This window comes from Typopeltis vanoorti, chromosome 2 (genome assembly GCF_054136105.1).
Source record: "Typopeltis vanoorti isolate ZY-2024b chromosome 2, IOZ_Tvanoo_1.0, whole genome shotgun sequence".
Lineage (NCBI taxonomy): Eukaryota > Metazoa > Arthropoda > Arachnida > Uropygi > Thelyphonidae > Typopeltis > Typopeltis vanoorti.
In genome coordinates this window covers 102,173,828-102,188,767 of record NC_143550.1, presented here as the reverse complement: position 1 = coordinate 102,188,767, position 14,940 = coordinate 102,173,828, and the positions used below count along the sequence as shown (strand labels likewise).

The following is a 14,940-nucleotide window of genomic DNA, read 5'->3' as shown; positions in this document are numbered from 1 at the left end:
CCCACTCCGTGCTCCTAATGTTCGATGTAAGAATAGTGTAGTTATGACGCAGAAAGTGGCTACTCATCTCTAGATTTTAGATTAATAATATATAGAATAATAACCAGTCCAGGACACGTTATAAGCAGTTCAAATGAACATACCATTAAAATTTGCGAAGGATAGTAAGATGTATCTAATATGTAACCAAAAGCATGAGAAAGTATAAATTAAAAATAAAAAAAAGTCATAGTTAGGTCGATTTTTGTTTCATATCGTTCGCTAATTGGATAATAGCTAAACTATATGGGAAGGCAAAGAATCTTATGTGGAATGAAAAAATATTACTGCCTCCGTTTGCTGCTGGCCAACTTACCTTTAAGTTCAAAAGTCTTTATAATGGTTCCTTTCATCTTAGAGACAGGTTGATATTAAGGAGCCAGTAAGTAGGAAGCATTTTTTTTTTTTTTAATTACGCTTTTTGGTATAGCAGAATCTAGTTGGAAGAGCATAGTTTTTCATTCATCATATGACTGTATTGTGCATATAGAAGAGGAAGGATATTTAATATACAAGAAAAATATATATTGGACTCAGCGGAGTCCACTATAATCACACAGCATTCATTATGTACACGGAATCTGCGTAATTTGCTGCAGTGGAAGAAGAACTGCGCTTCTCTAGCTAATTAATTTCCCGTAACGCAAGAACATTATTAATGACGTAACTGAACTACCTATCACATCATTCGCAAATGCGATATAGTTATTTCGATAGACAACAGAATGTTCATCGTTTCTGGGAAGGAATAATAGACCGGTACCCTATTTTATGAATGTATTAACTCAGATCATCTAGATTCCTATTTAATTTATTTTTTTCCTTTATTGATTGTTACCTTTGGAGTTTTCATCCATTATACACGTTTCTTTAATTCAGTAGTTTATATTTTTTGCCTATGAATGCGCTTTTTGATTGATCATCGTGTTATAGTCAAACTCTTGTGATCTCCAATGGTAACAATAATAACATTTTTGGTTTATTTTAAAAGGCTAGATGGAAAATGAAGAGCATACTGGTGAAGTGATATGCATGCATTTTGACATGTATTCTTATCTTATAATTGTTAGACAGCACACACACCGATGTCTCCGTATTCTAATTAAGCACACATATTGAATTTTTATCCATCACTGAGTGTTGTTCACTAAACGATATCACTCATTAAATGATTTGATGCAGTGTTGCTTTAATGATTATGATGGAATCTGCTTGCAGCACCGCATTAGCAAACGCAAAAGATATTAGTGTAATTGTAATTTATCTTAAATGAATAATAAACCAAAAAAAGAATAAATTATATTGAATATTTGACGAGAATAATGCATTATTTAGTTTGGCTTATACAGGTAACCTTACAGCCCCAGTGTTATTATTATTATTATGTGACACCTCCAAGGAGTCCAAGGACTCATTGCAAGAGGGCACTCTCCACTACATCCCACCGTCTACATTACCTAATCCTCCATCCACATATTATGCCACTATCCACCATCCACACACACACTGCCATCTACCGCCCACTAATAGTATATTTGTCTGGTAATTACATGTGTTTTCTGACTAATTTGTCTGTATGCCTAGATGGAAATACTCAAGTATCCGGGAAGAAAAAAAATCGTACTACCTCCATATCAGTTCGGTTAACTCACCTTCAGCTGAAAACAACCTGTATAAAATTCTTCTCGTTTTGATGAGAATCGAATATCCAAAAATAATTTTCAGATAGAAAATAGTTTTTGACATGAAAAGGTTTATGTATCCCATCAATAAATAACGGAGTATATTGTCCGAAATGTATGGGAAAGAGGAACATAAAATATGACAAAACATACAACAGCGAACAGTGAACAAAAATTGTTATATTGTTAAGCTAAAAAATATGTTCAAGGTTTATATAAGATCTATTCGTTTTCTAGACAGTGAAATCACTTTCGTTCTTAATATCAGTGCTGTTTTATATTTTTTAGGAAATAATTTAGCAGTTTCCGAACGAAATTAATGCAAAAGCGGTCTTTACCTCTGTTATTATCTATTTCTGTATTTTTTTGTTAATTTTATAGTAAAATGAAATTAATGTACACACATCCATTCCTTATAACATTGATAGATTGGATATTTTCATTTCTTTGCATAAAAGATATTCTGAAGTGATGGTGACTAACATATGACATCTACGGAAATGACATTTGGAATACAACTGTCATTTCCGATAAAGCACATACAACTGTAGAAATGTATGTGCTTTATCGAAGCTTTATGCATTCATCATGCTACGGGAACATTGTGGAAAGTGTGTCAGCGCAATATTTATCCGGTGATTAATTGCTATCTTTCGGATAATTTAACATTTGCGAAAGAGATATCCATTGTGATCATTTAATGTTGGAATAGTTTTATGACGAAGATTAATTTCTCTAAAGTTCTTTTTAGAAATCACTATTTAGATATAATATTCAATAAATGTATTATTTTAGAGTTTATTATACATTTATAATTGAAAATTATAAATGTATAATGTAAATGATAAGGTTACTGAAGTCTGTGCGAAACAATCGCACGAAAAAAACATCTATATGCTTTGTGGTGGACTATTATCGTATTTTGCTCTTGTAACAGCAAATCATGGATTCCCGGTGACTCATTCCTGCTGTACTAAAATTCACATTTTCCTGATGAAATCAGCTTTACATCACTATTTTGATTTTTGCTGCATTTCATGATGCCGCTAGAGATTCTCTTTTATGATGGCGATAATTTTTTGCACGCATTCTTTAGAGTTCGGTCCTTTACTCGTCTGGCGTTGTCCGATTTGCTAGCAAATCGGATAACAACCTCTCTCCAAACTCTTTGTCCTCTCTTTCCCCCCCTCTATACCAGTAGTTCTACTTTTGTAGATAGGCTAATCTCTCGGTTCTTTGTTTAGATGAATCACTACGTAGTTGTAATTTTTTGAATCTGCTACTTGACCTAACACTGGTTTTCACTGAGTTTCTGAAAACGGCTTCCGTAACGAAATAAAATCACAGAAATACAGCTAAACATTTGGAAACTTAAAATCGTGATGACGAAAAATGGTTTAATTTTTACAAAGCAACACAACTTTCATAGTTTGAGTATTTATTTATGAAAAGATGTTAATAATAATAATAATAATAATAATAATAATAATAATAATAATAATAATAATAATAATAATAATAATAATAAACAGCACCCTTGCGATTAAGTTCAATGATTCGACGCAAAAGGAAAATACGGAAACACATATCATTGAGATATATGATCAAAAACTATTTAAAATTAAAATTCTTATACGTTAAAATTTTAATATTACTATTAAAAAAAGTACAGATATTATTCTTTTCATAATTATCCACCGTATACAGTTTCTTCTGCTCAGCTCCTTCGTAGTGCAGTTAGAAGAACGGCGGGACATTGCACCCTTTGCTTGGAAAAGAGCTCAGTCTCATCACGACGAGAGGAATCTTTATATGGTCTTTTTCAATTGAATATGACTTAGCCGATCTCATTAAGGAGGTAGCAGGGTTGCTCTCCCGAAAACTCACGTTGTTCATCTCATATACAAATCGGCTAGAAAACACATGCAAATAACAGATAAAAGTGGTAGATGAAGGATTATTAGTGTAGACGGGGGGGGGGGGTTGCATGGTGTAGACAGCCCTCCCGCGATGAGTTCTTGCACTCTTTGGAGATGTCACGTAATAATAATAATAATAATAATAATAATAATAATAATAATAATAATAATAATAATAATAATAATAATAACAATAATAATAATAATAATGATAATAATATAGCATAACAAGTTCAATCACTCTACTAGAATTGAATAATATCTTTTATACTAGTTAATCGGAACGTCCCTGCTCATTGATACCGCTATTACAGTACCTCATGCTAAATCCTGAGATTACTTTCACAGTCATGCATAGATATTCTAAATATAAATAGCAACAAATTCTGTATAAAACCATATTTAATGTCTTACGTCAGAGCAACTATAACTAGACGGCAACAACAGTGATATTCTGTTCAAAAATCTGGTAAAATTTCAAGTGTATCCCAGCAGGTGGATCTTTCCTGGAGATCATATGGACATTTTCTGGTTCACATCGTTAAATGGAGATTCTTCAACATCGGCGATCTGGTCTGCGACATTTATTACAGATCGGATGCCCCGGAACATGCTTTTCTCTTGCAGAGAAAGACTGGGCAAGACTATAATTAGTACTTTTCATGCGGTAAAATTATGATATATATAATCAACGAGTTGAAGTATCACACTTGGAAGCTAGAAAAAAAATATCTCTTTGACAAGTGATATCCCGACATAACAATGTATAACATAATTTTATACATTGTTAATTTATATTTGTACGAGAAATATTATAAGACATAACATTCCAGAAGAAGTGGTGCAAAACCTTATCTTATACACTATCCGACAAGGGGAAATCAAATTTTGTCTTCTTTTATTATGATAGTTCATATTTCTGTTCACCACAGTCGTTTAACCAACCAGAGGGATGACTGAAGGACCACTCCAGACAGCGAAGGTCAACTCGAGCCGGTCGGTCTAAAAAAGGACCAGTCATTGACAACCCCCCCACCCAGATTTCCGAGTATTTTTCTAATAGTAAAAAAGAAAAGCCAAGGAAAGACGAGATGAATAAAATGTATATATAAATGTATATATAAATAAATGTATATATATATATATATATGGTGATTAGTTTTTACTCGGTTGTTATACATTTCAAAAAATAGATTTAATGACTCCAAGACCGAGATAATATATAAAGATTTTAATGATAAATACTACTAGTTTCGGCATATAGCAGCCTTCTTCAGGTATTTATAAAGGAAAGGAATACTAATAAACATTGAATTATTTAAATAAACAAACTGGAAATTACAGGTACAAATTGCCTCACATAATCGATACATAAAAACGTTGTATTTTTCCAATGAAAAATACAACATAAAAACGTTGTATTTTTCCAATGAAAAATACAACGTTTTTATGTATCGATTATGTGAGGCAATTTGTACCTGTAATTTCCAGTTTGTTTATTTAAATAATTCAATGTTTATTAGTATTCCTTTCCTTTATAAATACCTGAAGAAGGCTGCTATATGCCGAAACTAGTAGTATTTATCATTAAAATATATATATATATATATATATATATATATATATATATATATATATATATATATATATATATATATATATAGTGTGTGTGTGTGTGTGTGTGTGTGTAATGTATGTATATATATATATATAATATATATATATACATACATACATGTATATTTAATGTATATTTAATGTATATTTACATGTATATTTAATGTATATTATATATAATATATATATAATATACATTAAAGGTAAATATTAAGATTAGTGATCGGAGCTTGTTCCACCTTTGCCACGAGTTGCCCTGTTCCTGCACTATCTGTGGGATCAGTTAGACTTGCATCAATTGCAGGCGCAAACTTGACTTTTAGTCTGTTTGCTTACTTGGGAAATGGAGTAAAACCAGGTTTAAATTTGCTTGGTATCTTTAACATTAACATATATTTATACCCAAGGTAAAAATACTTTCTACATATATATATATATATATATATATATATATATATATATATATATATATATATATATATATATATATATATATATATATATATATGAGTGTGTGTTCGCCTTCCAACTATGCTTATATCTTTTCTCTTACATTACTGGACTCTTCTGCCCTCCCCCTCTGTCTAACCTCCTCTAGGCTTAAGATGAATACCCCGCCCCCCGATGTTCTCATTTCTATTCTCGCATATTCACACATCTCACAACAGTACTGACTGTCACATTGCTTAATCTGAAAGATTCATTTTTTTAGTTTGGACGTCATCCATATATTAAATGATAATAGTCAGTTTTAGCAGAGTACACGGAAATGTTTGAGTGGTTGTAATACAAAATTCGTGTTTTCTTCGTAAATAATATATGCTTATTCATGTTGGACGTGTGCAGTAAAACACAGGCTGCGCAATTAATCTTTCGTTTGACACTGATCCAATTAAAGAACTGCTCGTTCACTTAAGAGATGTGACAAATCCCATGCCATCTGTTACGCACTGTCATTATTCTATTCTAAAGAGCTATGAAACATCGTTGCTATTCAGTACATTTATTATTATTTTTTAAATGTAGCAGCTTTACCCAACATTTTAGTACATTTACTGTAATCTGTTTAAACCATTATGACATTATAATGTTCACTTCACAAGATAATGGCAAAGTAACTGCTGTAGGCCTTTGTATTTGGCTATTTAGAGACATTTAATGAACAGACTAGCAGCAGACGTGTTAAGATTTTTTGGAAGTGTTCCAAACTCGCACTATATTCGTGCTTTTTTTCGTTTCTTTTCTTTGAAAACTTTTGGGAAACGTATGAAATTAAAAAAAAAAAAGAAATGTTAGTGTAGAGGAAAAAATCTCATTGATAAATATAGCAGCTCTACTCTGTATTTCTAATGTAAGTTGTGCTGTTGACCGTGCACTCAGTGGTTCGTGTTTCTTTGGGACAATTTTAGTTTTGTTGTTAAATCCCCCCCCCCCCCGATATTTCGATTTTAGTGCGGAGTGAAATATCCGCATTTAATAAGAAGAAAATGATATTGGTTATGAATAAAATAGATTTACTGTAATACAGTTAGATATTCCACTCTGGCGGTGACAGACATAAACCATATATTATTAGCATTGATATATCATTTTATTTTATTTTATATTCTTCATCAGTTTATTTCTGTATCATTTTATATATCTTCTATACATAGTTATTTCTTGGACATAAGGTTCGAAATATCAATTTTCTCCTGAAGGTTGTCTTTATATTACTATCATTGCAGTCGTAAACTATATTTACATTGAAATGTTCTTGTTCTTCATTTTGTATTTCATTTCCCATCTAAAAAATGTTGTTCATTTGACATCGCGTGATTCGTTGTTTGAAATAGCAATAAGTTTTTCTAGTTTTAGTTACGGGTGTAAATTCAACAATATGTAGTTTGATTGGCAACTGTCGTACCCAAGTTTCCATTCTCTTTAACTGGAAACTCGATTTCTTTGAAAATGACTTCTCGGTAATATGCAAGATACTATTAACTGCAACATATCTCCATGTCTCCATATAATAACAATGCTCGAGAATATTGAGGCTTTTGACCCCCCCCCCCTTCACCAAACTGATGTGCTAAAACTTATAAGCGCTTTCTTGTTCGCTTTCATCTTTTTTGTGTGTACGTGTGTGTGCATGCAACAAAACTAATAGATATATTCAATTTCAGATTATCTTTACAAGAGTTATATATTCACTAGTGTAGTCGCTACAATCAGAGAGCTTCGTCTGTCAACCGATTGCTAACGATAATACATACAAGCTTCACAGCGTGACTCTTTTTCCGATATCCCTGACGTTCTGATACCACGCAGCCATATTTGAAGTAGTTTTCCATTACGCTTTTTTTTTAATATTCTTTTACTTTGACGATGCTCAGATAAATGGAACTTTTTTTTCCGAAGGACTGAAGACGGAAATATCAATGACACTACGGATTTGAAAGTAACATTATGAACTCACCACATTACGAATTCATTTTAATCAAGTTTCTTTTAAATTACAGTATAATTAAAGATTTGTTGGATAAATATTTATTTAAAAGTTGCTAGAGAGAGCTGCTGCAGTATGATCTGAATATGACATCACGTTTTCTTTGGATTGTCGTACCCAAATTTGAGTATGATTTGAAACGTTCGGAAGGTATATGATTATATGAATTGAAATATTTGGAATGACAACATGTTTGCGATATTGCAAAATATATCTAATTTAAATAATTGATAATTAACAGCGTGGTGGATCAAATGAATAATGGCTCTATTCTCCAGTGAAGAAGAGACGATTCGAATTCCATTGTGGTCATGAATGCTTGTGAATAACTGCAGGTAACGAGTAATTATCTCCCGCTGGAAGATCCTACCATTCTGCTGTTTACTGAAGACCTGAAGTGGCTTGGAAATTCCCAGATTTGGTCTATAATATAGGATTTCCAGATTATCCTAACCTTTAGCTCATTCATGGTTCTAATTCCATACATTTATAATCTTTCGTGGATGGGATTCGCCTAAAAAATATTACTCAACGTTTTATATACAGTCATTGTTTTGTTGTTTTAGATTTATGGTCGAAGCAACTAAGACTACAAAGCCAGCGTATTATATCTGTAAACTGCGTGTGTTCTTTTGGAATTGATCGTTTTATGGGATGAAAAACCAGAGTTTCCTAGAGGGAAAAATAAAAACTCTGCTAACTTCATATGATACCGGCTAACTCACATTCATTTGAAAAGCTCTTACAAAAGTTTGCTATGTCCTAGAAGGGATTCGAACCCTGATCTGTCTAAACTAAAGGGCCGATACCGACTGACTTTAATAATAGTATCACTACTGTCTAATATTTTCAAGGGAACATACTATACAGTAGAAGATGCACAAAGAGAATGAAAGTGTATAAGTAAAACAAGGTCATATCATCTTACTTCTCTTACTTGCTTGCTCCATCCTGCTGGCTGCTTAAAGATACTTGCATTTTTATGGCATAATTCAGCTAAATTTTTAATCCTCAGTAGGTGGAACATAACACACATTGCCTGTTTATTCGATGGCTTAAACCCACAATAGTTGTGATTTCAGTATGGCGAGTTCATATTTACTTGTGTGATCATTTTTGAATCATTTGAGCACCAAGAGCGCACTCAGAGTATATTCTTCGACCAGATACGAAGATTTTCGCTCAGAGACATTTACGCTCACTTGACAGCCTTCCACGCAGGAATCCAGGAATCCTGGATTCCTGCGTGGAACGAGGAATCTACTAAGTTTTACAGGCAAATGCGCAACACTTTTAGTAGCTTTGTCTCAGTTCTTTTGGTAGTTATGTTAATAGAGGTAATTGCTATGTTTCTTGGAAATAAAGTTCTTAAATCTCATGAAGTTCAGTCTGATAAACGTTTGCGAAAACTGTGCTTCTCCTTGTGTGTATGTGGTACTGCCGGCATCGTTTAGTATTGATAATTATTGTTGTTTATTTATTTATTTCCAAACAGGTTAAGGGATCGTTAAAATTTCTGTACAAGGACGTCAATTTATTATTATTATTATTATTATTATTATTTGCTTAATTCTGGATGGATGTTTGTCCTTTGTTTTCCACCTACACATCATTTATTAATACATCAAAGGTAATAAGTAATTATAAGGAACTGCAGCTTATGTGTTCCAATAAAGCTTGTCTTGAGGTAAAGGCTTCGAAATACTCGATAAATAGGTTCCGATAGAACGTGATGTTCCGATGTAGAACGTGGCACTTTTCTTTGATGCATTTATATCTAAAACAGTGGGAGGACAGTGTTTCTCTTTATCAGTTTTTGTGCAACTCATACAAAAGAAAGGTGGTATTCCAGAAAGCTGACCGAAGCAGCTTCAATATATTCGTGCATATATGCTCACAGATAAGTTATTAAAAAAATCTGCTCCAAGAAGTCTGCTATATACTTACGATATAATTATTATTTAGTGCGATGTCTTCTTTTAAATACATGTAATAATGCAAATCTACCGATATATATATTTTTTGTGAAATATATTTTAGATTATAGGTTTAAGAAAATCAAACGAATCTGGTTTGTTGTAAATCCTGGATTTGTGAATTTGGGCGCTATAATGATCCCTTACAAGTATTATTCGATCAATCTTTGAATCCATCGATAGTAAAAGTTGAATAAGCAATCCCTTGCAATAACATATTTTCAGTTCCTTGATGTTTTCGTAAATGCATATCTGCGGATAATGTGTTAAATTTAGAAGGAAGCGAAAAAGAAGACTCGTGAGCTGGACTCCATTCAGCTCACCAGTGAAGATATTCAACGTGGAAATATTCTGATGCTGAAATCCTATTCGTCGCTCTTTCTGTTTGCATTTATTTTTTGCATTTTTTTCTTTCAAGTTTATATTTTTTTAGTTTCATAGAAGCAGCAAGCAAAATTCCTATATTATTTTTAAACAGTGAAGATGAGCAGTTTTTTTTAAAATCAGTAGCCTAAATTAATTCCTTACATTTCTAATCAGTTCCTTTTGGAAACTATAAACTGCCAAAGAAAACTAGCGTCTAATTTGCACACGTACAATCTGATATTCCGGGAGAAAATAAAACCAAGATTCTGATCAAGACACAACTTTGGCATTTGCTGTTTTTTTTTTTTTTCTTTTCTTCTCTCCTTTCATAGCTTACACTTGATAAAATGGCTAAATGGAGTATTGTCGCTTTTACACGCACATGAGTAAAGATTTTTAGAAGATAAAGATTAGATTACAATTGAAGCAAGTAAAATATGAGGCTATTACTTTATTGTCTGTTAATTGTTTGTGTTCTCCAGCCAATTTGGATAGTTTGCAGGATGAAAAACTAGAGTTTCTGAGATCAGAAAAATCTCTCTGTCTCCGTGCGAGACTAGACAAATCACGTTAAGTTAAAAAAGTCATTATAAAGGTCCTCACGTCTTCTAGACGGATTCAAACCTACGTCTTTCCAATCGAAAGGCAGATATCGTGAAGCCTTTGCGAATGTATTACAGAGGCGTTAATTACATAGGTATTTTTAAAAAGACTTTAATGCTATTTTACGGGAGAGTTTTCATTTGAATCACTGTGGCCACAGACTAACGTGCAATTTCAAATCAACCAAAATGTGTCATGCCTTGAGGTGTTCTCGTGTCAGTAATTTCGTTTTACAAGTTGATCGATACTGAGTGTGGTATATTAAGAACATTCACATGCTAATTACGTGACTATTTATTTGAAGCTTGAATTACTTCTGTTGTCCCTCCAGGTCAATGAAACATGAAAATATGACGAAACCATATTTAATCTTGTACCGATCTCTTGCTTGGAATTAGAAGAACAATAAGGTAGTTTACTGTTAATAAGGCTGCACTTGAAAGTATTTAAATTCTTTCCTCTTTACCTTTATTTGAAGTATCGTATCAAGTTACTAATGAACAGTCTTTTTTTTGTACTTTAAATTTGTATGGAAAGCTCGCTTGTTTGAGTTCCTAAAATTCTTGATATGCTTATATTGTGATAATTTGACAAATAATTCAGTTAAAGTACTAATTGCTCTCATTTAGAGCACCGAAGGGCAGAAAATAGAAAATATTTTCATGTCAATTTCTCATAAATTGCTGAATTTTTAATGCTTATTATGTTTTCTCCTTCCCAATACTGCAGTGCAGTTTAACCGCACTATTATATATATATTTTACAAATTATAGTAAAAGTTTATGTAAACTATTTATGTATTATAAAACAACGTGTTATTTAAAGTTAATTACAGTTTAAATTCTTAAAAAAATTTTTTGCGTATTATTTATAAAATTAAAATATTAGCTGTCGATAATATATCAGTTGTTTAATGTTTTAAATAAAATTTGAGTATCTCAGCACTGTAATTGAATTTCTTCAGCCAAAGAACTCCATGAACTCTCTCTCTCTCTCTCTCTTGCTCTCCCCGACGTGCCGCTTCTACTTTCCAATTGTTTATGATCGTGCTTTTTATCAGACCTACAGGATTCGATTAAGAATAGTGACTTTTTATGGGACTGTGGAGAGTGGGGAGTTTTCAGATTGAAGTTGCACATTAAAGACCATACGTATTGTTGAATATTCTGAATATCTTCTTGATTTTTGTTTTCTGATCTCTTTCTTTCTCTCTTTCAGCCCCTCCTCACTTCCGTCACAAACCCCCAGATGTAGTATATGTTAAGCTAGGAGAGACAGTTTCGCTGCCTTGTGACGCCAAAGGAACTCCGCAGCCAGTCATTACTTGGTATAAGGTAAGCTTAACATATATTGCGGTTAAATTTTTAGTGAACAATTTGTGCTATTTGCATTTTTATACAAGGTTTTTAGAATGATATCTGGATGTATTAATATATTACTGTATATCCTTCAGTTTACAGTGTCTACAATTTTATAATTAATAACACAAATTAAGTGTAAGAATTCAACACAAGAATTAAACACCTTCTCTGTTTTTCTGCTTATAATGGCACTATAAAATCTGTGAATATTATACTTTTTGTAGATTCATATTTTCTAAATTAATGTAAAATGCTGAAAGAAATTATTTCTGCTCATTGTGACATTTAGAAAATATTCCAACGATCTCTTTTTAAGCTTTAATTTAATCTTTGCATATTAGTTTAAAGTTGTATTGTATGACAATAATAGTAAATACTTTGCTGGGTGTAAGTTACACGCATGCGTAGTCCGATTTTTTATTTTTTTTATTTTTTTTAATTTCAGTGTAAAGTATTATGTGTAAAAACTGCTAAAGAGAAGTATCACCTATATCCACAGTCTCGTGTGAGGATTTGCTGTTTGAGTCTTTTTTTTTTCTTTTTTTTTATTGAAGCTCATTTCTACTAAGTTCTTCATAATAAGGAAAACTCTCTCTCTCTCCGGTAAACAATATTAAAAAATCTGAGAGGCGTAAAATAATGTTAATTAATGATGCGGGGTATTTTTACGTGACTACTCGGAATTTATTTTAATAAATGATGGAATTAGCTAAACTTCTTTGGTTTAGCTAATTCCATCTGGATGGAGACTACCAAAGTCAAATTTACATTTAATATAAACATTTAGTTATATTGAGGATATTAAAGATACCAAGCAATTTTATAAGCTAGGTTTTAATCCTTTTTCCGAAGTAAGCAAACAGACAAGTATGTCAAGTTTGCGCCTGCACGTAGTGCAAGACTGAAGCAACTCTTGTAAGTAGTGCCAAGTAGTACTTGTCTGTTTGCTTACTTGGGAAAAAGGATTAAAACCTAGCTTATAAAATTGCTTGGTAGCTTTAACATACTATATACCCAAGGTAAAAAAACTTTCTACATCTTACTCTCATCCTGAGATTTTATTTAATGTGGTCAAAGCACCTTGTGGCAACTTGTTTAGGTAAAATTCATATATGCTCTGCATTATTTCAATCTTAGCATTTTTAGGTCTGGCTCCCACTGACGAGACCCCCAATGAGGGTTGAAACCGGTGCGGCTCCGATTTGAGAGGCTCTGCTTGGGGGTAGGTTTTTGCCCGTCTCTGAGTGGGGCCACCTCTGAGATTATGGCTCTGCTTGGTGGTGGGGTGAGCCTGCCAATGGGTAGAGCCAATGCTAAGAAGTTCCTCTCGGTGACGGGGTGAGCCTGTCACTGAGTGGAACAACGCTGAGTTGGGCGATCTTTCGGGATCGTCTTATTTTTAGAGCCCGCTTCACCTATACAACGGTCGAAACCGGTCTGGGTAGTGACCATTGCCTTTAGTGCATTGCATCATGCATCTCCGAAAGGGATGTACTTTGCATTTGGGGAAAAATACTAAGGAAAGTGATCGGATCGTACTCCACCTTTACCACGAGTTGCCTCAGTATGACACTACTTACAAGAGCTGCCTCAGTATGGCACTACTTGCAAGAGTTGCCTCAGTCTTGCACTACGTACAGGCGCAAACTTGACATACTTGTCTGTTTGCTTATTTGGGAAAAAGGATTAAAACCTAGCTTATAAAATTGCCTGGTATCTTTAACATACCATATACCCAAGGTAAAAAAAAAAAACTTTCTATATTGAGGATAGTTAAAAGAATATACCTATTCGTGCAATTTCAGAAAACATGGATGATATGATATTTGGAGCTGAATTTGATGAGTCGAAACGTACAATATGAGAATAGTGCTGCGATTGAAGCTCAGTTATGTGAAATTTAGATGTACGCATTGATGGCCGAAAATGAAACATATTTATAAACAGCAAACACGGAAGATGATGAATGGAATCAACTATAGATTTAGAATCTAAAATTATGAAACCTGAAATTTGAAAAAAAAAAAAAAAAAACCTAAAATTAAAGAATAAAAGGAAACAATAAATTAGTAAAGTATATACAGGACCAGCTACATGATATGCGTGCAGTTTCATGGGAAATCATCGCAGAACTGATAGTCGCGACGTCTGTTAATATTAAATTTAAATTTGGTTGATAAGGGGAGTAGCTGCATAACCAAATAAGCTTAGCTGTTTCCATCATTACTATAATTACAGCAGAAACATGAAACTGTGTGTTCAGAAAAGTACTATATTATCGTTTTAATAAAAAAATTTTTAAGCATCTCAATGATATTAGTGGAAAAATATTTCATATTTCAATGGAATTTAAAATGTTTAAAGCAGATTGTTGTGGCTGTACACTTAGAAACACGTTTATCTATATATATTGTATATATTATTCGACATCATATGGATATAGAAATGATGGATATATGAAGGAAGTCTTTCTTAAGATATCCATTTTTATGTTTCGAGAGGCATGCTAAGATTCTGAACTCCAGTAACGAGACCCCGTCAACTCCCTGGAATAAAAGAAGTTAGATGAATTCTATTTGACTTATTTTTTTAATGCCCTTACGATGTTTCTTCTTTTCAAATAATGGTGACAATCTATTGCTATTTTAAAATGAATGAGATACTTTTTTTGTATGATGTAATAAAACTTAATTATTCTCTTGTATGGCCGATTAAAAACTGACACCAAAACATTCTTCAGTATTAAGTTGCTATATGATTTAATCCATGGTATCTCTTTAAACGCAGTATGGAAATCAAATATTAATTAATTTTTCCTAAAATTACTGAAAACTGCTTAAATCTGCATTCAGCGCTTTTGTTCACAAAGTATATATTTAATATTATATA

The 14,940-nt window shown here is 32.6% G+C and overlaps 1 protein-coding gene across 1 annotated transcript in view; it reads left to right on the top strand.

The window, feature by feature from the left end:
* Positions 1–14,940, top strand: part of LOC150109299 (protein turtle-like) — a 486,901-nt gene that overhangs the window by 217,378 nt on the left and 254,583 nt on the right. The window contains exon 3 of the mRNA XM_090402074.1: positions 11,909–12,024. Coding sequence (XP_090258200.1) covers positions 11,909–12,024 — 116 coding nt within the window. The remainder of the gene's footprint in view (positions 1–11,908; positions 12,025–14,940) is intronic.